Here is a 27878-nt window from a genome sequence, read left to right on the forward strand (position 1 = left end):
AATGGCTGAGCATTAAATTTAAATGATGAAGAAGAAAGATGTGCCCAAGGCGCTTGTCCTGACTCAGGGAGAAAAGATTATTGCAGGGCATTGAACCAGAATAGAAGTTTAGAGGTTATCAAGGGAAATAAAAAGCAAAGACACATTTTCATCATGATGACCAAAAAGACTGCTAATTGCATATCTAATTTTAAAATGCGCACATGTAACTATTTTGAATATCACTGATGTATTCCAGAAAAAGTAAAAGGAATGTTCATAGTGGTAATGCAAACATCTTTGGATAGCTCCTTAATACTAGTCTTAATTTTTTTTTTCTTCTATCTCCCCTTGGGTTTTACACAGCAGGTTCCCAGCAGGTATTTGTGGCTTTGAGCCACATGCTATCTCTAAATGCCAAAGCATGTTCTGGAAATGTTTTTTTCATTTGTGCCTTGCAGTGGCTCTGTGAAGGAGTGGAGATCCCGGGGAAGGAATATAACAGAGCAGTTACAAGGTCAGACAGAAGCTGAGTGCAAAGTCTAGTAGGCTGAGCGCTTAGGAGGAAATATTTGAGTGCTCTGAGCCTTGGTTTACTCATCTGTAAAACGGGGCTATAAACCTTACCTCAGCATTAGTGTTGCTGTGGGGACCCAATGAGATAAAGATACCTGAAGCACTGAACAGAGTGTCTGGAACTGAGTAGGGCTCGGGACATGCTGGCTGTGACGATATTGATGTTTTAATCTGCTGCTGCTGTTTGAAGGGACAGTGATTAAATGACTCTCTGAATCCCCCTTCAAATTAGCACCGCGAGGTTTCTACTCGTAAACTTACGTTCTTTTCAGAAAAAAATTGGAATACAAGAAAGCAATATTTTAATAATAGCATCTTTTAAATGGTCTTCCAGAGTGAATATAATATTGCTTCATGTGTACCCAATTCAGATCATGTGATTATAGGAATAAATAATTGTTCATTCCTAATTTTAAAGGTGCGTGTGGCTGACAACTTTCATGTTTATGGGCCATTAAAACATTACTGGCTGATTATCCTGAGATGAGTGGCTTTGTTGAATTGGGTAGACATTAATTTTAAAGACTCAAGAGAAAGGCGTGTTAGGAAGACCTGTCCCTTAGAGCCTCAAATAGAGCCCCAGTTTTCATGAATGTTTAAAAAAGCACAGCGTATCTGTTTTTTGGGAAAACTCCACAAGAGAAAACCCTCATCAACTTCCAAAAAGGTAACATCAGAAAATATCTATGAAAATACACAGTTTGTCACGTTCATAAAAACAGATCTCTTGGTATGCTACTAAAAATAGAAGTACCTCAAAGGCTTCTAATGGAGATTCATCTTATGTATCCATTGTGTGGAAGGAGAGCATAGGAAGGAGAGCATTGTAAAGGATAAAATGCAGGAGAGAGGGAAATCAACGTTGCTATGGGCTGTTGTATGATCATGTGCAAACCTTTTGCCTGAAACTGTGCAAAAACTTCTGCGGTTTTAAATATATTCATCTTTGTGTTAATGAGTGCCCGTTGTCAAAATCTAATCTCCGTCTACCTGTGTTCTTCTTTTCTTATTCAACTTAATCTTTGATTATATATGAATCACCATCAAGGAATTGCTACATTATGCAAAGCTGGCAAGGGTTTTCTGCAAATGTGAGATGATGACGCTTCCTCCTTACTTTCCTATTAAGTTTACAGAAACCAAAGATAACCGGGGTGGATTTTGTGTAAAATCAAATACTCTTCCCGTCCCCCCTTGACAAGAACACATGTATCTTTCCATTTCCTGTGCCAGGAATAGCGACACTTCCACTCTCCTGACTGTCCAATCTTGAAATCCCCGACTCTTCGAACTTCTCTGCATCTAATAAATTGGGAAGTCCTGCTAATTCTCCCTCGGCGGTATGCCTCACACCTGGTGCTCCTTTAAGAGTGCTTCCAACATTATCACCTCCTTGGGGAAGCTCTGCTCAGCCCCAAGCCCAGCTGGCCCCTCTCCTTCCTGTTTCCAGCAGTACTTCCTGGACGCCCATTTCATCACTGAACATGCCACGATTTGTTCTAATCACTGCCAGTCGTACGCTGCCAAGGCCGTGATTCTCAAATGCCAGCGCATATTAGAATCATCAATAATCAAAAACCAAGTGAGACAGAATCTCTGGGAAGGTGAGGGACCAGGGCCAAGGTATTTTTAAAAGCCTCTAGTCTTCAGGTGTTAATATGCATACAATTCACTGGGGGCTCTCTTTGAAATGCAGAGTAGGATTGATTCCATAGATCTCAGGGAGGGCCCAAGATTCTGCATTTCCAAGACACGCCCAGGTGACACAGGTGCTGCCTATGCTATATCAGCTAAAAGTTGCCCCAGATGGTCTGGTATTTTAGAAAAACCACCATCTGTATGTGGATCTGTTTCTTAAGCCCACAAGCTCTTACCGAGTGCAGGACAACTCCTTCCTTCCCTGTTACCCAGACCCACCACCACCATTTTTAGGTGAGTAGAGGTGCTGAGACTTTTCTCATAAATCAGAATCTGGGTTGTCAATATTTCGGTAGAATCGGCCTTCCCCACTCTTACTCACGGGAAGTGTATCCTTCCGGCCTCTGCCCGGCTGAGTTCACGTTTCTGCGTTTATCTACGGCCGCAGGACACAGTGAAATGCTGGGGAGCCTTCAGAAGGCTAGAGGAGGGATGTCTTGTCGCCTTGGCTTGTATTCCATGTTTTAAGCGTTATCTTGTCTCTTCCCTTTATTGTTAGTCTAGCCTCAGTGGTCTGTCTTCTGCTCCTTGGTTGCGCTGTGACCCTCCCTCTTTTCTCCTTTGACACCTGACAGCCCTTTTCTCCCACCCATTCTCACATTTTCCTCACTCCACCTTCATCACGGTCAACCCTAGAGACTTCCCACAAATCATGGAAACCAGTGAACACAAATAAAATAGAAACAGATACTTATCGTGTAAAAACTTCTTTCTTCCACTTTAAGCGCTACTTGCTCAGAGGCATGTCTTTTCTTCTGTTAAAGCTTCTGTCCCTTCCAAGTACAGATCAATCTTTTTCCTTTCAGGCCCCAAGGACAGACTCAAAGTAATTGTTATTTAATTAGGCTAATAGCTTGTTTTAAAGTTCTATCGGTCTTTGTACACCTTTAAGTGCCCACACAGCTACAGTCCAGGGCTTTCCAGAGTGCATACGGAGGCATCCTGGGGAGCCCACCCTGGTACCAGGAAGCATTTTTAAATTTCAAGGGAAATGCAGAAGAAACACTTGGGCTCTGTCAGACTCCTTGTGAATTACTAGTTCAGGGTAGTTCACAGTTTCAACAGTAGGTGGTGCTACACTCCTTTCGATGATGTCCTATGTCTGTAAAGCTGGGTTCCGCATAGTATTTGTGTTAAGTGAGTAGAGTGCAAAATCAATATGGAAAGGAAACGAGGGGCAGTGTCCAATCTTAGAAGTTGTACAGTGCCCAGCAGATGCCCACATTCTGTAAGTAAGGAACTGGGATTATTTTTTCTATTAATTGCTGTGTATTTTTTTTCAAAGAGCTACTTATTTTTTAGAATATAAATACCTATTAAGGTGTTTGGATCTATTTCTTGCGTCCTAAGCGCACTGTGAAAACAATTCTTGAGATAAGAAGGGTGCTGTGAACCAAGAATGTTTTGGAACCTCTGCTACAGTCTAATCTTGTTTTTTCTCGTCCTTTTCCAAAAATTTCTTAACCTTGTGAATCCACTTCCCGGCATCAGGTGTCTGTTTTGTTCCAGAGCTTTTTAAAAGTGGACCAACTTGTTGCCACATGAACAACAAACTTTTTTTTTTTTTTTACTTAAACTTTTTTGGGTCTATTTTTAATTGTGCTAAAAACACATTACACTCAAATCCTTTCTCATGTTGATAAAACATAACGCCAAAGATTGATTTGGGGACATGCCCTATTATTAACAGAGCAAAAACACCTCTTTACACATCTGTCATAGCCATGTAGGGGCCATAACTACTTCAATGATCGCCCTTGCCTTATTTATTTTTTTCCAACAGATACTCCTTTATGTGTCACCCGTTCAAGAAGGTGGGGGTGAGGTAGGGAAATACATCTAGCTACCAATAAAATATCTACCTCCAACTGGTTACATCGAAGCTCTGATTGGGAAGGGATTTTTGCCACCATCCTCTGTATTTTTCACCCACTGAGCGATCCCGTAATTACCTCCTTTTACTTCTGCAATGATACAGAAATCAATACTCTGCTTCAGTGCATTACAGATAGATTATTATTAAGAGCGTATACAATGGGTGTTCTCACCCATATTAAGAACATCTTTATGCACCTACTGTGTGCCAGTCCCTAGCTCTTGTCTCACTTTAACGAGGCTGCCACTCCATGAGGTTGGCATTGCTGCCTGCATTTTCTAGATGAAGAAACAAAAGCCTGGGCAGGTTAACCTGCACTGGGCTATACAAATGGCAGGGCATCGATGGGGCCTCGATCTATCTGCTTGAGTCCACAGCTCAAGAAACTTTTCCTCGTGGCAATATTACCTCTTACAATCATCATGGTAAAACTAATTTTGGTGCAGTTTTATCTATTTCCGCTTCTAGTATCCTGAAATATCCTAGCCTTTCTTTAAGAACTCATGTAGTTTTGGGACGCCTGGGTGGCTCAGTTGGTTAAGCAGCTGCCTTCGGCTCAGGTCATGATCCCAGCGTCCTGGGATCAAGTCCCACATCGGGCTCCTTGCTCAGCAGGGGGCCTGCTTCTCCCTCTGCCTCTGCCTGCCATTCTGTCGGCCTGTGCTCGCTCTCTTCCCCTCTCTCTCTCTGATAAATAAATAAAATCTTTAAAAAAAAAAAAAGAACTCATGTAGTTTTGATAACAACTGACACCACAACTTTAGAAGAAAAAGCAGAAAGGGAAAAAAAAAAGGCAGGGGCTCAATTATTTAGACAAAGCATTTAAAACAATTTAATCTTCTATGACAATAGGGTTATTTGCATTGTAGAAAGTGTTTTAAAGATTGTAAGATGATTGCCATTATTTACAACCATTACTCTATGAATATAGTTCCTGCCTGTCAGATTTCACAAGGAAATGGGGTAAAGTATAAAGAAGGGGACTATCTTTCTTCAGCCTTCACACAGCGTGTGGATTTCACATCAAATACAAGGCTAACCCCTTGGGGATCAGTGTTGATGTTCACCCCTTCACTGAATACTTCCTCTCCTACTTTATTCCACATTAATAATTCATTCATTGGAACAATGCCTGGTTACCTCAGCCCAAGCTATGGATGGTTTTCCTTCATTTAGAGTGGTTAATACTTAAAGAGAATATTCACACCTTCTTATTTAGGGATATTTGGTAACAGATTGAAATGCGAACATGCAGCCCTTGGAATCTGCAAAATTTATGCTACTTGCGTGATAGCCTGATGTAGCCATTTCAAAATCATAGCTGTAATCATAAACAAAGACATCTTATCATTTCCATTATGTTCATTCTCTGTATAAAGGGTATGTGACAATTACTCTTCTTACCAATACTATATTTTGAAACACAGAACCTACAAAGTACAAATCCGTGTCTCTATTTTCTCCCCCCATCGTTGCACTATGCAGATCGTCTGCAGCAAGAATGTAAGTGATGATAAAATTTCAGAGAAAGCCTGAAGACAGTAGAACCGAGCTGTTTCCCTGACTCGGCTCCAGTAATCTCTGAGGGCTATCACAAGTGATGCCTCCTCATTCTACTTTCTAGAGTTAATAAAATGGTCAGATGATATTTGGAAATAGCACCCCTACATAGCCATTTTTCTCTCTTGTGAACCTTGCCGCAATTAAATCACAAGCTTTTGAATGCCTGGCTCTTGCTCATTTATTTGAGACGAGACGAACCCCACAGCAGCAGCAATAGTACAGCAACCAAATCGGAGGCAGGTGGTGGCTTTTGAGGACAAAGGACTCCATTTGGTCACAGAAAGGATGGCACGGTCGGGGAGCCGTGTTAAGAAGTAGTTAATTTGAACCTGGCCAAAGGATTGATGCTCAAAATGTTTGCTTTCAGAATGAGAAAAAAGGAACCTTCCTTCCCTTACAGCTTAATCGCTCTATTCCTATTTTTAATACATCCTACTTTATAGAATAGCCAGACCACATTTTTCAAGCTAAAGTAAAAATTAAAGGATTTATGATAATCCTATGTGGATGGTTGTGGGCGTTTCTTTCTCAACGGAAGCGTTTCTTTCTTTGTTACATTGCTAACATTTCTCAACTTCTTGCTACAGTCTTCGTCCCGAAACTACTCAAGTGAGAAAAAAAAAAAAAGTCTTAACAGATAAGCAACAATTCTTACTGTACTGGGGGAATAGTTCACATCCTCCCTATTTATTAGAAGTAATTTCTTCAGGCTTTAAAACCAGAACGTCAAAGCGCCCAGTGGAATCCTACCTTGCCCACGTACTGATAATCGGATCCCGTATATTCCTCCAGGAGAAAGAACTGATTCCACATCCAACTCCTTTTCGAACGGTTCAGCTCATTTTTGCTGTTTCCAGAGAGCTCCAGGGCCCTTTTCTTTGCCGGGAAACCACTAGTCCTCTTAGATAACGGGGTTGAGAAAGTTGGGTAGGGCTGACCAACCCAAAAGAGTAGCAAGAAGTACCGGTAAGTTCTCATTCTGATGACTCAGTCGGGTCTCTGGGTGGTGGGTACCCTGCTCCGTGAAGTGTCTCTTCTCAGGGCACTGTTTCCAGCATCGTTCTTCCTTCCTTCCTTAATGTTCTTCGCTTGGCTCTCAGAAGGTATCTGGAAAGAATAATAACATATCAAACATTTTTAGAGATGCTTAAAATTCAGCGTTAGAGCAAATAAGCTCTGGAAAAAGAGGACAGAAATTTGAATAGCAAAACAACAAAAATAAGTTGGCTATCAATTTTGAAATGAGGAAAATGTTCTTTCAGACATGCTAAGTGGAAGGCATGTGCCGAGTCGGAAGCTGCTGTTTCCCTTCTCCTTTTCTATCACTTAAAAATCCTATTTTAAGTCATTGCGTTGCTGTAGGTCAACATGCCAGAGTGGATTATTTCACTACTCTTTTTTCCTCTCGAGTATGTGGGCTGAGATCTGGTTAGAAGAAACAAGTCTGTGTTTCGGATTCCATTTGCATATTTATCCTCATGAACAAGTCGGAGGCAAAGAATATCACACACACTTTCAGTTCGATTGAAAGTGGGTAATGCTGAAGTTTCGCTAGAAGGTACTGAGTACCTGTGCTGTGTCAGCCCGTCAAGGCAGAGTCCGTTCAGACTCTTGGCTTCACAGATGTGTTGGGGGAGACGGTCTGGGTCAAGTTCCGTTGGAAGAGACCACACGTTGTTTCTCTTGCCAATGCATGTTAGCATGCTGAAGTTTCTGAAGTGAAATTTTGTAACAGTGATGCAAGCCTACATTTAATACAGAGTTTCTCAAATTTGACCCGGAAGCTTTTTCCCCGTCATCTGACCTAATAACACTATAGGATGGGGGAATGAGCAACCCACAGAATTTATATATAACAGAAGACAGGAATGAAATGAGCAATTTTATTTAAATTTCTTTAGGAAATCCTGGGCTTTCATCTCTAAAGTTTACTTGTATCACAAGCAGGCAAGCATACATATAAAAATTGGTCATACACTTTCTTTGTGATTTTCACAGGTGCATCAAATACATCTCAGTATCACAGCAAATGCAGTTGACTATAGGATCTCCAGAAAAGTCAGCTACTATACTTGTGTGTCCTAATTTTCCAGGACAAATATTAATTTTCAAGAACCTAACCTCAGGGCGCCTGGGTGGCTCAGTGGGTTAAGCCGCGGCCTTCGGCTCAGGTCATGATCTCAGGGTCCTGGGATCGAGGCCCGCATCGGGCTCTCTGCTCAGCAGGGAGCCTGCTTCCTCCTCTCTCTCTGCCTGCCTCTCTGACTGCTTGTGATCTCGCTCTGTCAAATAAATAAATAAAATCTTTAAAAAAAAAAAAAAAAAAAGAACCTAACCTCACATTAAAAAAAAATCCTTGGGCCAGATTGTCTAACAAAGATGTTACCATGTGGTTTACTATTTCATGTAATTAGGGTAACACATACCTATATCTCCATCCTAGACTTTCCCACATTTCTTGGAAAAAATCCAACAAATTACTTCTTCTTTGTACGATCCGGTATGGAAAAAAAATATTTCCTTAAATAATGAAGTGCTTTGTAATGTAGAACATAATAGTAATTAACTTTAGTATGTTTGCTAAGTAAATGTAGACAAAAGAAACATGTTTTAGGTAATCTGCCCCGTTTTTTTTCCCTCTATGTCAGAATAATGTGTTTACTTGTCTCCTATTATTCTACCAGGTAGATGTATATATGACCAGAGTTTTTATTTTTTTAATCCCAGCAATGAGTAATCATAGCCACCAAACACAAGGTTTCATGAAAGTTTCTTTCTTTCTTTCTTTTTTTTTTTTTTCATGAAAGCTTTCTACTGGACTATCAGTGAAATGTTTCATAGCGTTCAGCATTTTTAAATCTTTATTCCATTACTATGCATCTTCTTGACAGCAGGATGGGGAAGTTGAAAATTCCACAGGTGAGTGAATTAGTACTGTGACAATTAGTCATGCTGGCAAAACTCCAGGCAACCGTAACTTGTCATTAGGTGGCCTTGGTACAGGTGTGGAATAACTGATGATCAATTAGGCCATGACAAGTCCTCTCTTCTCGCGGATGGTATATAAAGGGGATTGAGGGAGCATATGGAGAAAAGCCCTCTAAAGACATCTATTCATTTTTAGTAGCAGAGATTACACCGAGGTTGATTCAGTGGAAATTACATTTTTCCTAATTTCTCATATTCTCCATTATTTGCACAGACAAGTCCTGCCGTGAAGAATTACATGTCTGCTGCTACACTCAGTGTGTGCCCCATGGTGCTGGCAGGAAGGAGGGATTCAGAGAACGGAGGTGTCAGCTGTTTAAAAGGCAGACTCCTAAAGGCCATTTTAAAGAAAAATCGATCCCTGTGGGCGTTGTGTGGAAACTCTACAAGCTGTTGCCACTTGAATATTAAATATTAGTTCTTTTTAATATCACAGATACCAAAATGTCAAGTATTTCTTTTCTTTCTTTCTTTTGCTTAGTTGGTAATGAGCTTCTAACGGGATGCAAATTTAAGCAGTGTTTCCGAGTATGCTAGAACATCTAGATTTGCTATAACCCAGCTCGTTTTGTATCAACTTGGCAGGGTGTGTCCTTGTTAAAAACTCAATATGCGAAATTACTAAAATTACTATGATCCACTCATATTTAGTGTTAGCTTTCGAGAGGGACAGACTTCTGTGTGAAATTCAAGTTTAAAAACTCTGACGAACTCTGAACTGTTGAATCTATAACTTAGCAGTTCTCATTTAAGACTTCGGAATGGGCAGGACGGCATAGTGGTGAAGGTTATATCAATGCTGGAGCCAGACTGGCTGTGTTTAAATCCAGTCTATGTCCGTTAGTTGCTTTGAATTTGGGAAAATGCTCGGTCTCACCCGGCCTTAGTTTCTTCCTCTGTAAATGGGGATCATGACAGTAACTGCCTCATAGGGGTGTTGTAAGGATTAAGCCACCATGTGCAAAGCACTTATAATAGCGCCAGCCCCTTAGACAGGTATTAATAAGTATCAGCCGCCATTATTTTTATAACTGTTGTTACTACTGCTGTTACTGTTCTTACGACGTATTGCATATGGAGAATCCACCTACAACATCCCGCAAGAGTCTGCAAAAGATAGCATAGTTGTCCCTCTTATGCTTGAATACTTTATTTTCCTAGAAGCATTTCTGAGTGAGTCAAATTTTCTTAAAATTAAAAAATAGAAGCACTTTAAAAATCATAATTATGCCATTTGCTAATCGTTTTCCTCTGCGTAGACTTCAATTCAGGATTTCACAGTAATAGTGTAAAAACAGAGAAGGTGGGAACTTTATGCCCATGGACGGCATGAAGAATGTGAGCAAAAAGGAAAGTTCAACAGGAGGATGGACTCATTCATAGAATCTGTTTTTCTCCCTTTCCCTTTTGTTAGGTTAAGGTTTTAAAAATCATCTTTACTTTATTCATGTGAAAAAAAAAATCAGAACTAGCTTTACAGTGGCAATTTTGACCTTGTAAAAATGCATTGGACAAACATGTCTTTATTAACACGCTATTATTATTTTCTTACATAGGGGAAGAGTTTGAGGTTTAAATGAGTGATGTACATGTATTTTAGATTTTACTTAACCTAAAAAATATGCAATAAAAAAATATTCTGAGCATAACCTTAGATATAAAAAAATAGGATTCTTAGGATGTGGGATGGCCACAGGCCAAGGAGGGAAAGGGCCCATTGCAGCACCACTTTGACCAGTATGGGAAAGCTGCTGACTTGTGAGCAATCAAAATATAGGGGAACCATATGGCGAGTAGTAATCAGCTATGGTGGCTCATTTTGTAGATGTCAAGAAGTAAACCAGAAGGGCAAGGAAGTAGGCATCCATAGATACTGAATTTTAAAACAGCAGGTATTCAATGATATTCGATCAGGAAAGAATAGAAAATTAGAGAGTGAGAGGGGAAGAAGGCTAAACAAAGTAGATACAGTAACTTTCGCCCCTACCTCCTCATGGCACTAAGAGCAAATCAGTTAGAAATATCAAAAACTGTAAACATCAACCTTGAGCTGCCTAATTGCAGCCTAATAACAGTTTAGCAACGGACTTAAAAGATTACTTAATAGATCACATCTCTACTTTTTTTTTTTTTTCCGGGCATCTAGCTTTTTGGAGGGAATTTCTGTTTCTTATAGGCAATCATTTGTATGCTCTGAAATTTGATATGCAAAAGTTGCTGGTCTAGAAAAATAGTTTGAATCTTTACAGAAGCCCCTTTTTAGTGATGTGTAGAAGGTAATTAAGATGTTTATGGATAGTGGGGCAAGACCCATATAGCGTTGATAATTGCATACTTTGCAACTTTATTTCCCTGGCAGCCAATATGCATATATACTTCATCTTCACAAGAGTACATAGTCAAGTCCAGCTTTTATTTAATGCATATTTAGGAGGAACCTAGGCCTCATTAATTCATGATCTACCAGTTTAGAATATGTAAGAATGCAGAAGCTGGGCTAAAGTTTTCCTTTGATTAGCAAAACCTTATCCCTTAGATTACTGGAAATTAACAGTGTAAAAATCTTTCTTAGGGATATACAGAATGAGAAACAAACTACAATGTCTTCGAGTTCCCTGGAGTACTTTGGAATCACCTTTTATTTGCAAATAATTAATATGCTAATTAGGAAACTTCTCTATTGATTGAATTGCTTCTCTAGTGACTTATGATTGATAACAGTCTGAATGACTCAACTGTGTTATCTGGTTTTGAGATACTGATTTTATTATACTATTTACAGGTAAACAAATAAGTAAATATTAGGCAGACTTAAAAGCAATATAATGACTTTAAAGTTTTAGAATTCAGACTTAGCATACATTTGTTCTGGTATTCTTAATTAATTCTAATCAGAGCAATGATACTATAATACCATCTAGGCTTACAAATTAAACCAAGTGTATTCGTTTTTTGGTATGCAGAGCCTTAACTTGGGCATTCAAAGCACAGTAAGCATTCAATAAAGCAACATTATTAATATACTTTAACCATTTATCATAGTAAGAGAAGGTTTTAAAATCTGGTAGGAAATTGTTTTCTCAAATAAATAGTGTTGCATACAAATGTGGCAGCAAGGTATTTTGCCCAATGTTGCTCACAAAAAACATTTCTGAAAATACCATCTACACACATAAGTCATCCTAACCCATTGGCATACCCCAATAGCAATGCTTTAGAATATGTGTTATAAATCCCTTGTTAAGTTTTGATACATTTTCTCACATGATATCATTAATGGAGTAAAACAACTGGTTATTTACAACTATTTAACATTTCTCTCAACTCTATTGTATTCCAACTCTAAGCCTGAAATTGCTCTAGTCCCATAGTCTTTGGGTGTGATGTTGATGAAGTTGGTATTTACTCCACTAAAACCTAACAAATTCAAGAAGCAGAACTGTGAAGTCAGGATGAACTAAACAGAGTGAAGCCAAGGGTACACATGCTTTTCTACAAGTAAATATTTAAAAATATAGATGTTCTTTATTCCGAGAGAAGAGTTTTACAACCAATTAAGTTTGTTCAAGATCAATTATCCGATGTCCCGAGAAACTTTATTTTGAATAAGTTGCCACCTGCTACTAATAAAAAGTCCATATAACGTGGCTGATCTTCTGGAAATGGTGGCATAAGGACAGAACCAATTTACAATTTTTGGTAGAGATTTCACATGAAGTCTTCATTTCTAAACTTCCATTTCATTTTTCTGTAAATGTCAAAGTCACTGTTGAGTAAAATTGGTTCTGTTTCGTGTGTGTAATGAACTCCATTGAAATGTGTCAAACAGCTTTGGCATTTCTCATCACGTAGCATTTCTCTTGTGCCAATGAATCATTATGGCAACAGCTATCAAATGATGCCTGATTTTTTTTGTAAATGTTTATATTTGTGGATAATATGCCAATCTGTTTGCAAACTGATGTATTTCCAGATGAAGCTATTTTAACAGTATTACCCTTGTTCTAAAATCATATTCCCCACATTGCATTAATGAAGATAAAGTCAAATGTGTTACAACACATAAAATGGCATTTTATGTGTAGTTGAGGCTCAAGGAATATTTGTTGACTTGAAATACCCATTTGGAACAAAAAAATTAAAAAAAAATGAAACTTGAATCAGAGGATAAAGACAGTGGTCTTTTTTCCACGTGGGGAAAAAATTCCAAGCTGTTTTATCGTGTAAGAAAGTATCAGAGTATGGCGTGCCTCGCATCTGGATTAGAAGTTCAACCCTACTCAGTACTGGCTGGGGATCAGTGCGTGTCTCAATTTGTTTGTCTATAATATTTTGTCTATAATATAATATAATAACAAATATCAATTTGTCAATTATATTAACGGTACCTACTCCATAGGACAGCTGTGAGCATAAGATGAATGAATTCATGTGAGGTCTTAATATTAAGATATATTAAGATGGCCACAATGACCTACACTGTTTAAAAAAAAAAAAAAGAGTCATAGTAGAGGACACACATTGGGCATCCTAGGGGCAGAGTTTGCGTCTTATACATTTCTTGTCTTGCCTTTTACAATTAAACTGAAACCAGCTGCTCTTCTTTAAAAATCTGGGCTTACTCATTTCTGGACTAACTTGAAACATCAGATGTTCTGGTGACTTTTTCTTTTAATTTCTGGAGTGGAGGGAGCTCCTCCCAGAGCACTGTAGGCTCTTCCCCACCAGTCCTTAGCGATGCTATTCAATTGCTTGCTTCACTCCTTTAGGCATATTGCCTGGCTCCTGAGGCTGTCTGGGCTTGGGGGTGCCGTCTTTCCCCAAAAGATTTACTCAGGGAAATGAAGGAGAAGAGAATGCACTTTACACCTTTAATTAGATATTCATAGCATGAATTTTAAACAGTTTCTGTAGCAAACTATATGTCTATACGTTGCAGAAATGTATGAAAGACTTGGTTTCATATTACACCCTCTTGTAAGTTAGGCTGGCTCTTTGGCTGCTCCATTAATTCTTCGGGATGCATAGCCATTTAGGAAACGAAGCTTCAGTAAGACGGCAAGATGTCAAAACCCGCTTGCCCGTCAGTGTGAGCTGTTTCAGTGAGTTTGCTGTTCTTTCAATAGCTCAGTGAAAGGGCAGCCCGAGAGTATCGGCTAGGAACTAGAGGCCAGCAGGAGCCAAGGGCTCCTTAGTGCATGTGAGGAGTTCAAAACAGCTTTAAATTTATTAAATTGTAAAAGGAGTCACATGGTTGGGTTTATCAATAAACCATTGTGAAGCTTGGTAGATCGCAGATGATTTTTAAAGGCTCATACTGATGCAAAATGTTATGAGGAGTGGAGGTGCATTTATTTTTCCTGCTATAATGTCTAAATTGTTTGTCGATGACATGAAGTCTAAGTCATAAATAATAACACTCGTGAATTTGCCGTGTTCCATCCCTGACCTTACTATGGGCGAGCGCTGGGCTAAGGACACCACAAACATGTTGTCATCTAATTCTCATGCCCACTCTGCGAGGTGGCTAATCTTCTCATCATTTCGGCAGAGGCGAAACCGAAGCTCGGAGAGGTGGAGAAACTCCTTCCAGGTCACACCCCGAGTGTGTAATAAAACCAGATCGTAGCCTCGGTACAGACTCCGCAGTCCTTGCTCTGACCCTACCCTGAGGAGTCACAGCACTGATCAGTGCTCAGTACGGTTGTGACCTTGGAATGGAGTCTTGGCGACTTCCCTAAAATTGAAAGAGCAACACAGGTTTCTAGAGGTAAAAATAGTTGTGACAGAGTGTATGAGTTAACTAAGAACAGCAAACAAAGGTTAGCTCTGTGCTCTACAAACTTGGAAGTCTTAAACTACAGTCCTCCGAGACGGAGACTGTCGTCCTTATCCGCTGCCTTAGAGATGAGCGACGCAGGTGTAGAGGGCCGGGGTCCTGTGCCCGAGGGTGCCCAGCCAGTGGCTGGCCCAAGCTGGACCGAGCCCCGCTAATCTAGGCAACTTCTTAGCTATAACCTTCACTATCACATTTGTATTTTGCTCGTGGATATAGCATCTAGGTTTTATTTACTCTCATTTCAGACAAAAGTTGAACTAATTTATCACCAGGTTTCTAAATCCCCAGCAAATTAAAGGGATAGTGTGAGGAGGTCTGGGGGCTGGGGTACCCGTGTTAGCAGGAGGGGGCGGGGGAAAGGGGCAGAGAGGGTGGCTACCGACAGCCAGCAGAGGCGCTGAAGACGGAGAGGATGGAGTCAGGGGCCGGCCTGGGGGAGAGGGAGGCTCTGTGTTCCTGTGCCCAGAGCAGCGGTGGCACACAGGGACCGCAGACAAGCATGTGTGGCGGAGGCACACGCACGGGGAGTGCAAGGCGACTGAGCGTAAGAATGACTAGGTGCCCGAATTAATGACAGGAGGACTCAGGACTGTCAGGACGAACAAAGGGATTCTCTGCAGCCCTTGAGGGTATTACCTCCTGGCGAATCCAGCAGCGAATATTCCTAATGCTGACCCAGCATCACGAAGAAAAGGCCCACATTCTCCGGAGTGTTTGAGAAAGCACAGGTTTGTAGAATAAATATGAGCACCGTGACTGTGAAACGTTGTTATGGGGGCTTTGAGAAGGGCTGGGTTTGGGGTCCCATTGTATTTCTCTTCCCATTTTATCTCTGGCAAGCTTCTCTGTCTCTCTGAGCTCGTGTGTACCTAACTGGGGCCCGTGCGACGGTGCCGGGGCCAGGCCGGCGTCGGGGCGGCAGGGGCCGCAGGTGCACACTCCAGCCCGTTCACCGTTTGGAGCCCAGCGTCAGTACTTGTTGGTCTTGGGGGGTCGACAAGTGACTTGACAAGATGTGCGTCAATTTCCTCATCTTCAAATGGGGAATAGTGAATTTCGGGGTTTCAATGGAGGCAACAGTAAATAACACCTGGCTTCTCTTTCACGTTCCCCAGAAATGAAGAAATAAAACAAAGCAGTATTACATGGAGTCTCAACTATCCCATTTTGGACTATAATAATATATAAAAGGCAGATTGGAAAGGTAGCTTAGTGGGAGAGCCCCACAGACTTGCTAAGTAAATCCCTGCATTAGTCAGAGGTCCCCATGGAGTCAGGGTCACATTTTATTTTGCTTTTTAAAATTTCTATTCATTTTTTTTTTTTTAAATAGAACAACAGAGTGGCTCAGTTCTAAGGTGCAGAGTCAGAGGGGATGACTGTCTGCTCCCACCTCCGTTCAGCTGACGTACAGAATCCAGAGGTCTGAAGAAATGATCCCAAGGAATCTGTTTTAATCCTTGCTAATTAAAAAAGATCATTAGAGACATCCGTGATCTTCAGAGGCAGTAAGTCACTTATTAATTACCAACAATTCTTATATTTATAGCTTTGCTTTTTGGAGTTGTTTACAGCACCACTAAAAGGAAAATGTATGAATAATTTACGGATGGGGAGTTTGAAGCTTCCCTTAAAATATCTTTCACTTCAGGTCAATCAGTGCATTCCAGGCAAAATGAATTCTTTTTCCATCTCCCTTTACCTTTCCCACTACAGATACACACACACACAGACACACACAGACACAGACACACAGACACCCCCCCACACACACGGTAGGGAGGGGAGAGCAGGAAAGAGAGAAAGAGAGTGCGTGAGTAAGCAAAAAGGGCTAATGATCTATATGTCTTTATGTGCTTTGGACATTTGCCTGTTAGCGCTGAAAACGACATGGTATTCTCACCCCAAAGGGTAGCACTGTTTACAGAGGTGTAACCCTTTACATCAAGTTATAATGGGAGAAAATAATCGAACCCTGACTTGATGTTTGGATAGCTTCATTCCTTCAATGTGTTTTATGTAACACTTTATTTGCAGAGGATTCATAACTTAAATTAGATGCTTCTCATAATATCCTGGTGTAATAACTTAGAAGACATTTAATTGAATAAATACTGTAGAACAACTTAAAGGGGCACTGCAATGTTTAAAGATTTATTCCCTGAGACTGACTGAAGTCGAAGGAGGTCTGTGCAGGTAGTGGCATCTTAACTAATCCAGGCTAATTTTAACTGACCATCAAATTAAACTTGCACAGACAGGAAGACAATGTGCTTGAATGGTTGCTAGATGTTTTATCAATTTTGATTGCCTTCATTTAAAAACTTTAATTAGAACCCCTGTTTACTTGAGTCAAATTGCGCATAAAATATCATGCAAAACATTTTAAAAGGGAATTTTAATTATACCACTAAAGAAATGCCCTTGTTCAATGTTTACTAAACACTTGCCAGAACAAGTTAATTAATACATGTTTAAATAAGTGAAAGAAGAAGGGAAACAACAAAAAAAAATCACATTCATCTTTTGTCAAGTTTTACTGCAGTTGTCAAAGAAGTTCAATTTCTAACTTAACGACTGTGCTGTTACAGTGTGCATGTGTAATTATAAACAATGGGGCACCGGAACACAATGAAGGCCAGTGGAAAGCTAATTCCCACTGGAAGTTGTTGTTCAAAATAATTGTGCATTGTTACTTGATGTTCTGCAGTCATCAAATTAAGCACTTTTCAATTTCGTGCAACTGTTTATTTATTTTGTGGTAGATGATCAGAATGTTCAGATGGTACTAATATAGCCTTTTAATTGTTTAAAGCTACAGAAAAATACTTTTTAATAGAAAAAGCATAATGTATCGACAAAGACAAAATTTCATGATACTGCGTTTTTAGTTCCAATTTTAATATACCACCAACTTTTTGACTTTATTTTTTTTTTAGAATCCCAATTTTTCCTGTCTAATAATGTAAACCATGACTGCTTGTGTTCATAAAGATTGATATTGGAAAGCATTTGATAATTTGCTAGAAAAATAAAACGAAATCAGTCTTCCTGGGATATGCCCTATCCCAGTAGCTTTATGAAAAATCAGAAGGAGAGGTACCCAAAATAACTTTGCAATCTTTTGGAGAAAGAAAATGCACATATCCCGTTAATGATCACTACCATAACTAGGGAAGTTTTTCTCTTAAATAGCATAATCCACACTATTATCATTTACTCTCATATTGCTGAAACTGATCACCAGATTCCTCTAGTCCTGTAAGAAGCCATCACCTGTGCTGGTGTAGGAGATGACAGTGACTGAGGACCAGATCTCCCCTGGGTCTCTCACTTGAAGTTTCAGGCCCATCAAGAGAGTCAAATTAATAAGCCTCAACGGGTTTGTTATAAAAATTAAATTAAATATGAGACAGTATGTAAAAAACTGACCATGTTGCCATGTAAACAAGCATTGATTATGAGCTAGTATCCCTTTTGTAAGGTCCTTCATTGCTTACAGAGAGCTGATCTTAGGGAGTGTAAGAATAGCACGTATCATAATCTACAGTCTCTGGGCCATTTAATGTCAGTAAAAAGCATGAAGTCAAAAGATCATTAAAGGCAGCCTACGTAAAGAGCAAAACAAAAAACCTTTTTTTCTTCTATATATCATTTTCATTTTAAAGAAAATTTTATGTCTAGAGAAAAGCATGGTAGATACTTAAGCCTACCACCAACTTGCTCTGCAATCTCAGCTGGCAGGGGAAATAGAATTTTCTAATGAATTTCTTCCTAATAAAATAAGAACGTGAAGTGCCAGCATGTTTGCACACCTACCAATTATGAAATGAGTTTCCCTGGATATTAAAACGAAGCCAAAATATAATTTAGCCCTATAAACTACTGTCAAACTCAGCTATAGTTCCATTTGAAGGATTAGGAATTATTTGATTAGCAACTGACGAATGGACTTTAAGGTGACTGATTTTTTTTTTTTTCCCAAAACACTCTAGAAATTTTTTGTAAAGTAGGCATTTTTTTTTCCTTAGGAAGAAAAAAAAATATGTACATAATATATATATAAATATATATTTCAACACTTTAAAGGCATCTTTGAGAGTCAAGTGCTTATGATACCCCGACCTTAGAAGATGTTGCAGCTGTGTCAGGGATGTGTAAGTTATTTCAGATGACTGTAAATAAAAATCAGGTATCCATGGTTATAAATACTCTGTTTCACATTTTCTTTAGCAACAGCAAAAAATTTCAATTAATTGAATCTCAGCCAACTACAAATAATGCCAGAAGTGCAATATTTGGTGTACAAGGTCATGGGCAATCATTAACTAAGATGCAAAGGAACCGCATTAAAGGTCCCCAATACGGGATTTTTGTTCCAGAATTTATGATGGATATGGACTGAGATATCTATAAAAATGCAGCTTCAGCTCTATGGGAAAAGAGGGAATTGGGTACAATCTCTATTTTGCTTGCTCTGGAAGTTTTGATAAAGTTCTGAAGTGTCATTTTTGAAAATGAAGATGAAAATAATCTTATTTAAGGATTTTTATTTATAGAAAAGAAAAGCCCTTGGCCTCCCATGTTATCTTTATTTTAAAGGAACACCAAGTCAATGGTTTCCCCTTGGGGGATTGGAGGGGAAGATGAAGATCTTGTCATAATGGCTAAAGCCACCAAATGTGCAATTTGTCTTATTTTAGAAATTTTCCCCCAAATCACCTGCCAAGAGCCAGTAGAAATTAATTATTTTCAAGAGACAATCCACAATCTTTTATAATATCTCCAGTTGTTGGGGGGGGCAGTATGATTATATGTGTGTGTGTGTGTGTGTGTGTGTGTGTTGCTTTCCAGAATGTAGATGTTTCTTCGTGTTGCTTTATGGTGGTTGAGTTCAAACAAGAAGAAGTCTCAGAAAAAGATCAGTACAACTTGTTAGCCTCCCATTTATCATCCCCCATCCAAAATTTAATGGTTGTGTTAACCTGGAGTCTCAAGAATAATTATAGTCTAAAACAAGTCCTCACAGTAAGGAGATGAAAAGAACTGTATAAATTGAAGGCTGTCATGAAGTAGAAATTGCACAAGCAAGGGAACTTTCATCGTGTTGAGTAAGTACTTTACTATTGGATTCTTTTTTAAATTAAGGTGTCTGGTAAGTTGGATGAAAATAAAATATGTATGATTAGCAGGGAATACCTTGGCCCAGAGTAGTTGGATAGGAGTGGAAAAAGGACAGAGAAGTGGTTTTTCCCCCCCCAAGTCATTACCAGCTTAGTTCACAGAAAAGTTACTTCAAATACTTGCTTTGAAAGACTGCTTTGAGGTCTGCTTTTAATTTGAACAGTTAAATATCATATTCATGCCAATGAATCTTTTTCCTCGTTTTAATATCATTAAGAAGAAAGCCTTCCAGGCCAGAGTGAATAGTGTAATTGCTTAAAAGAAGAAATATATAGCATACATATTTAATTCAAGCCTTTAAAACAATTTCCTTATGTTGGCTAGGCACCTTTGTTTATGTAAGACAGCCTTTTAGTTTTTAAAAGAACTCAGCAACATCGAACCAGATGGAAAAATCTCCAAAATAAGATTTTAGCAAAATAAATGATCTCTCACGACTCTTTCTCTGGTTGTAGTTGCCTTCCCTGCTTGTGTCTGTTTGACTGCAGGTCAGTTTTAGAGGAGCTTTGATTTTTCTAATACAATTAGAGTAAGCCACACTCTATAAATTTGAAAAACTCCTCTAAGAACAAGATAGGAGACATCATGAAGCTTAGGTCATAAATTCCATAAGCAAGCGCTTGGAAATTTTCCATGTCTTGAAATGCTCCCACCAACTGAAGAGTATTTGTTTTTGTGAAAACTTTCTAAAAAATAGAATGAACCGCCACTTCTCGTAGCTCAACAGATTGCTGTCTGCACGCACAACATTTCCCACTGCTTATAACTAAAGAGAAATGACTTTGGCACTTTATGTGTTTGATGAAAGACTGTTATTGCAATTGCCCTGTGAGACACCAGGCCACCTGCCACAGCATCCCTGGCCGTCTGAGGCGGTCCTCTCCAGTTGGTGTGGGAACAGCAAACCAATATGCCACCCGAGAGAAGCATCCAGAGCATTCCGACTAAGAGAATGGGCTTTGCAATCAGCCAGGTATAGGGTGAACTTTTTTTTTTTACTCCTATGATGTTGGACCTTAGTTACCCTTTTAAAGTTTTAGCCTTTTCACCTTCAAACTGAGGATGATCATGTTCGGGCCCTAGGGTACTGATGTGGGACGAAATGTCTGGGTGTTTGGAGGGAGTGGATACATGGTAGCTGTTATGAGGTTATAGTCTGGCGAAGGTCTAAGGGACTGATAGCTTTGGAGATGCTTTTTGGTTGCATCATAACCTTTCAGCTATGGGAACAACTTGCCCCTCGAACTTTTCTGCAGAAAGGTACTGCATCAAGATTCCCTCAGAGGGATGCTGGTAGGACCCAATGTGTGAAATGTATTCAGGTCTTCAGTTTGATTTTAAATATCTAAGCACATTTTGCATTCTGCTGAATAATAGATCTAAAGTGTTTTATTACCGAAATCATTTTTGCCCCTCAAATCTCATAAACCTGACTCTCACATGTTACTTTCACACGGGGGCTTTGCCCGACCTCCGGGACCTGGTGGGGCATGAGAATGGCTGGCCTGGGGCACACAGGACAGAAACCAGACAACTTGGACATCCGTAAACTCTGTTCCCTAGTGCCCTTGTACGGATGGTAGGCAGAGCTACCTCTCTGACCACACTATCTCATTCTAAAGTGAAAAATAGGCAGAGAAGGTTCTCTCTTAAGGTATCTCCTTGCCATTTTAATTTAAAAATTTGGTTGATTTGGCTGAGAAATAGGGTGCAGTGGGGGTGGGGGAAGGGAATGGAGAGAACAACATTTCATTCCTTAGTGAAAAAGAATAAGTCAAAGATATTTAATGGCAAAACATATGCCAATCTATGTTGGCCCCTACCCATCCCTATTTTGATGTCCTTTAAGAAAACATTAAGATAGTCTTAGAGTCAGGAGGGTTGCTGTAGAAATTATGGCATATGCTGAATTTCACCCCAAGAGTCTTGTGGGTAATTTTGCAGATTAAGTGGGAAGGAAGATAAAAACATGCTTTGAGTGGCTGGTAGACAACCGGGTCTTCACTGAAGCTAAGTAACATTTCTCATAAGTTAAAAAAAAAATTCCAAGATGATAATAAATTATTGTCTCATAAATAAGTAAATAATTCCATGATATAAATAATAAAATCCTTGTGTAGCTCTCAACCTTCTGTCACCCTGACAGGTTAAACGGCTATCCAAATTTTTTTTTTCTTTTTCAAGTTTTTATTTAAATTCCAGTTAGTTAACGTATAACACCCCCCAAACTAATAATCCAGTTAAAAAATGGGCAGAAGACATGAATGGACATTTCTCCAAAGACGACATACAGGTGGTCGACACATACATGGAAAGATGCTCCAACATCACTCGTCATCAGGGAAATGCAAATCAAAACTTCAATGAGATATCACCTCACACCTGTCAGATTGGCTAATACCAACAACACAGTGAACAATAGATACTCGTGAGGGTTTGGAAAAAGGGGAACCCACTTGCACTGCTGGTGCTGGGACAAGACAGTATGGGGGTTCCTCAAAATGTTAAAAATAGAACTTTCCTTTCATCCAGCAATTGCACTACTGGGTATTTACCCAGAAGATACAAGAATATGGATTCGAAGGGGTACATGTACCTTGATGTTTTCAACAACTATCCAACGTAAAAATAAAACCCTAAAGTGTCCTCTGTTCACCATCAACCTTTTTAACCCTGTGCTCTGGGCCACACAGGTTGAAGAATTAAAGAGATAACGATGGTTCATGTTAACATTTCATTCTGGATAAAGGCCCGTAAGGTAGATAGAGGGAAAAAGAGAGAGATGGGGAAAGAGAGGAAGAATAAGGGCAACCTCTGTGAGGGCTGAGCTTAACTCCTGCTGTTTGTTTACATTTTATGCAGTGAAAGTGATACTGACTTGTTCTTGGGACCCGTGACGTATTTGGCCTTTCTTACTTCATAGATGGACTCAATTCAGTGATGAGACTGTCCTACGCATGTGATGATCAAACCAAACTTGTCTTTGTATAAATCTTCCCTTCTCAGCTTGGACTTGTTTCCTGCTGGAAGTGAAGGGACATGGCCCTTCTGCTCCCAGCCTCCCAGCCCTGAGCGCCTAATTCATTAGCTTAGGGGCCTGCCGCCTGTCAATGTTGAAGTTGTTAGTAGGGAGGAAGGTTAAGATAATGAATGGACAGTACTCTATGCTTTCTGGGCCTGGCAGATTGTTCAAACTGATGCTCTGGGTAGCACAGGTATACGATTAAAACGGACTTTCCTCTCTTGGGGAACCTTGGTGGGCTCCTCTGAGCTCCCTTACTTCTGGCCCCTTTTCTATAGCCCGCTTGCTACGGGCATGTATGGTCTATTCAGGATGGACTAAGATGACCACTCACAGCCTCTGAACACTTTTACAATCTTCCTGCCGAGGTTACCTTGCTCCTCCGGGCAGCTCTATTGTATGAAGCCCAATGACACTCCCCGCCCCCCCACACCTCCAACCCACCAGTTCTTTCCCCTTCGGCCCATGTGTATCCCCAGGAAGCACCCACATCCATATCCTGACAAAGCCCTTGGAATGCCCCAGCTCTGTCGCCTCAATAGGGAGGCAGCTCCTGTCTCAGACCTCCGTTGATGGCCTGCTTTCTCTCTTCCAGGGAGTTTGGAACGAACGCCCCTTGTGTCTCTGGCTACAGGGGTCTTCTCACAACTATCTGGGTGGTTCCGTGGTTGTCTCTTTTAATACTCAAGTCTCTCCTGATTGGTTTAGGATTGGAAGGTGGCAGCCTCTCTTACAAAGGTGGGTGGGGACTTGGTAACAGCAGAGCCTGCAGGTAGGTAATCTCTCCAAATCCTCACTCTGATCCCTTTTATCTTTTCCACCTGGGGGGGGGGCTTCGAGCCATTTATGTGTTCAGCGCTTGATGGGAGTTGAACCCACATCCTTGTTGCCCGTGTTTCTTGATAACTGAGTTTGAACTGGGTTAGGAAAGGTCTTCTTCCTTACTAGACACAAATCTGGCTTAATTCAGTTAGGAAAAATAAGCAAACTCTCCATGATAACTAAAATTTAAAAATATATAAATATGTCATCAAAATTAAGTCACTGCAACACGTTTATCTTCTCTGGCAGGTAATCTAGCACTTAGAGTTTGATTTGACCATAAAAACAAGTCTGCACAAAATCAGTCTGAAACTGTCATAAAATGAAATGAACTTTAAAACTGTATCAAATTCACGTCATGAACTTCTCCTTTAAAAGTGGTATTTTTAGGCTTGGTGCCAACCCTGTAAATGCAGTCTGGAGCAAACATTTCCTTTGCACATTTTCACGAGATGCCTTTGATTGGATTATGTTGACCAGAGAGTGGATAAGATACTGAGTTTGTTTTAAAGTTTTGTAGCAGAGGTCCAGGTTTGAGCATGAGCTGTGGTTACCTCTGGGATTTCAACTGGTCTAGATGTGCCTGGCAGACTCTTGGGGTCAGCCTGCCCAGAGTCTGCGGGCATGAGACACCATGATGCCTCCCAGGAGAGAAATTGTCTTCAGGGAGGGAAGCGTCAAGCAGACAAGCTTAAACCTGTAATGAAGTCTCAGCCATCACATGAGAAGGACAATTCTGAGCACGGCATGATGCTGCCGTTTGGATTTGTCCCCTTAGGGACTCAGGTCTGAATCCTCAGGAGGAGGGGGCTACAAAGAAACTGAAAGAGCTATTTTTCGCTAAAATCTTCGGAGACACTGAAGATTCAGATGACCTAAATATCCCCAAACCTCGGTTGCTCCCTGTGTCTCCCTGCCTGGAAAAAGCAGCGCTTCCTCGTTCTGTTGAAACTGAAACAGTCTTGCTCGAAGACAGCCTAGTGACCCCAAGTTGGGATAGTTGCTCTGCAAGGGATGATGACAATTCTCCCGGGTCCCCACCTTACCAAGCATCATTGCCTCTAGGCCTGTGTCCAGTGCTGGCCTCCATGGGGCCAATTACAAAATCAGGTTCAACAGAAGAAGTCTCTCACAGAAAAGAACTGCACGCTTTTAAGGAATATGTGCTTGAATGGGTCCTGAGGGTGTTACAGCAAGCAGGTAAGGAGGGACACAAGTGTAGACTGGGTCTGAGGGCACTTACCCAATATTCTTGGTTCTGACTCAAAACTGGCTGCAGTGTCCCCAGTTGAAGGAAGTTGAGAGGCCAGAGAGGCATTGGTATAACACAGTAGAAGGATTTAGGGAGATAGGAAGTCAAAGTGGATTTATATTTTGTTACTGTTCATCTACCTTAACTAGACAGCTTCCCAGTCACCTTTTAGGTGTCCCAGAGAATATTCCTTTCCTTAATATATTCAGAAAATATATCAGCATTCTTGCTAAATGTCAAGGAGTTGTTCTCTGTAGGTAGTGATGACTATGGTGATGCTACTCTTGAAATGGACTTCTTGGGGACCTGAGTGGCTCACTGGGTTAAGCGTCTGCCTTCAGCTCAGGCCATGATTCCAGGGTCCTGAGATCGAGCCCCGCATCAGGCTCTCTGCTTGGTGGGGAGCCTGCTTCCCCCTCTCTCTCTGCCTGCCTCTCTCCCTGCTTGTGATCTCTCTCTCTGTCAAATCAATAAATAAAATATTAAAAAAAAAAAAGAAAGAAATGGACTTCTTAGTTGCCACAGTGATTACATGCTGCCAGGATGGTGGAGGCAATGTGTAATATATGACTTCAAGAGACAAGGTGGGCATGACATCTAACAGACACCTCGGCCAGAGTGGTGATCAAAGACAGGTGACCTGCAGAAAGCTTTGGTGGTGGCTAATGGATCAGAGAGATCTCAGGCCTGAAATAGATAGTTTACTAATTCTTCCTTGATCTGTAGAGCTGAAAAACTCCATAGATTTGGTAAGAGAGTCACCCCATACAGAGGCCAAGCCACTAACAGAATTCTAAGACTTGAGACAATTCCTAGACCTAGTAACTATAGATAAGAAGAGATTTGAAATCTTTGAGATCAGACTTTCTGTAGATCCAAGCCTTCCCCAAGAGTCTTGTAGCCATTTACTAGAGTTACTTTGTACAAAGAGAGATCCCAAATTCTTCACACTTTTGATGGTTGCCTATCTCTGAAACTCCACTGGTATGGTATTTCTTCTGGTTTACTTTGTTAGAGAGAGGGGTTTCCATTGACTTCCACTTCCACTTGACTCCTCCTATTACAACGCTCCCATCTCAGGAATCAGGGAGCTAATGCAAAGATTCAGTTCTTGAATTTATCTCTTCCAACGGTATACTCAGTAACTGAGTTGTGGAGGGCATGTGGACACTGGCTCTGAACTGAAGTTAATCCTGTGGCTCAGACAACACTGAGCTGCACTGGTCACAATGGAGGTTTAATGGAAGTCAACAGGAAAGTAGAATTTGGGGTCAAGCCCACTTTCAGTAGACTCAGTGAGTCCATAGGTCTGGTAACCACATTGTGGTTATTTTCTCAGTGGGGGTGGTAAAATTGAATCATCCTGCAAACTGATAAGAGTAGAGAGATTTAGGGGCACCTGGATGGCTCAGTGGATTAAGCCTCTGCCTTCAGCTCAGGTCATGATCTCATCGTCCTGGGGTTGAGCCCCCCATCGGGCTCTCTGCTTGGCAGGGAGCCTGCTCCCCACCCCCCTTTCTCTGCCTGCCTCTATGCCTGCTTGTGATCTCTCTCTCTCTGTCAAATAAATGAATAAAATCTTAAAAAAAAAAAAAAAAGAGTAAAGAGATTTACTTGCCTGGGACTTCTCCAAAGCTTTACAGCTTCAGCAGAGAATTTACAGCTTCAGCAGAAAATGGATTGGAGCATAATGTCAAAATACGGTATATATTGTCAACAAAAATCCAAAAAAATTCTTCCTATTCTGTAAGAAGGACCAGAAAGCAACTTGGTTGCAGTTCAGTTCTATCCGATCTCTTCCCTCCTGGAATAGACAGTTATCCTGGGTATAGATTTGCTTTCCCTGCACACCATGACCCTGCCACTACGACCCTCCATGGACTTACACCGCCAGATTTGCTGCCATCATTGTAAGCCACCCAGGATTGCTCTGAATAAGAAACTTCTTTTACAGGAAGGAAAAAAAAAAAAAAAAGCCAACTACTGGGTGAATGCCCATGGGATTCTCTGATGTTACCATCTACCTCATTTTCCTGAAGCAGCTGGCCTTCTAGAAGGGTGGATCAGCCAATTGACAACCTTGTTATAGTTGCAACGGATCCATAACACAATGGGATACATCATTGTGAGATTGGGTTCCTGTCCTGCAGGATGCTCTGATCTAGTGAAAAACATGTGGTGGTTTCTCCATAAAAAGAATTCCTGGAATAGAATGGCAGCTCTCATTATTACGTCTAAATCTCACTTACGAATATCTTGTTTCCCAGTCTCACAGATTTGAGCTTTGCTCGTTCAAAGATCTCAGAATGAAAAAATAATGCCTCCAATCAGGGACATAACAGTAGGTCGATTTAATTGAATGTTGAGACTGCTACATGGTTTTTGGTTTCCACATGCCACTGGGCCAATAGGAAAAAAGATGTCCCTGTGTGTTGGGATGCTGACTGATTTCTAGGGGGGGAAGAGGCTGGTGGTCTATATCAGAGGCTAAGAGGATCCTAGGGATTCTTTTAAATGGAAAGTGGTAAAAGAAGAGGAAAACAAGCCTATAGCAGAGACTGTGGCATCACCAAAGCATTCCTTTTTCCTCTGGGGCACGTGGCTAGATTACTGTGTCCAGCCTGCCTTACAGCTAGAGGTGAGCATGTGACTGGGATCTTTCAGTGGATTGTGAGGAAATGTTAGTGCTGAGAATTCCAGGGCTGCAGAGGAGGGCAGAGCTGTAAGACAAAAGGAGCCGGGATGTCAGAAGACATCATCATCAATCCAAGTACATTCTCTGTGGGCTTTATTTTAAAAAGGTGTAAATGTCTTCTGGGTTAAACCACTGAAAATTTCAGATTTACCTCTTACAACAACTGGCATTACCCCCAGTAATTACAAACCCCTTAAAAGCACGATTATCCTACGAGTTAATGGCACACTTCAGAAGAAAGCCTGACCATAGGCTTTTATGCCTGTGTTCTATCCAAGAGGAATGCTTTCTGGATGATGGGATCCAAACAGCAAGAGACCACAAGAAGCTCTAAACATGGAGGTTGGAAGAGGTTGAGCCGGAGTAGATCTCTTACCCTAGGAA

General features: G+C 40.6%; 1 protein-coding gene across 1 annotated transcript in view; it reads right to left on the minus strand.

Moving 5' to 3' along the window:
* CDH6 (cadherin 6) overlaps nucleotides 1–27878 on the minus strand; it is a 125235-nt gene that overhangs the window by 49527 nt on the left and 47830 nt on the right. Inside the window, exon 2 of the mRNA XM_044233422.1 lies at nucleotides 6443–6799. Within this exon, the coding sequence (XP_044089357.1) occupies nucleotides 6443–6670 (228 nt within the window). The 5' untranslated portion in view covers nucleotides 6671–6799. The remainder of the gene's footprint in view (nucleotides 1–6442; nucleotides 6800–27878) is intronic.

Source organism: Neovison vison, chromosome 1 (assembly GCF_020171115.1).
Source record: "Neovison vison isolate M4711 chromosome 1, ASM_NN_V1, whole genome shotgun sequence".
In the NCBI taxonomy this organism is placed as follows: Eukaryota; Metazoa; Chordata; class Mammalia; order Carnivora; family Mustelidae; genus Neogale; species Neogale vison.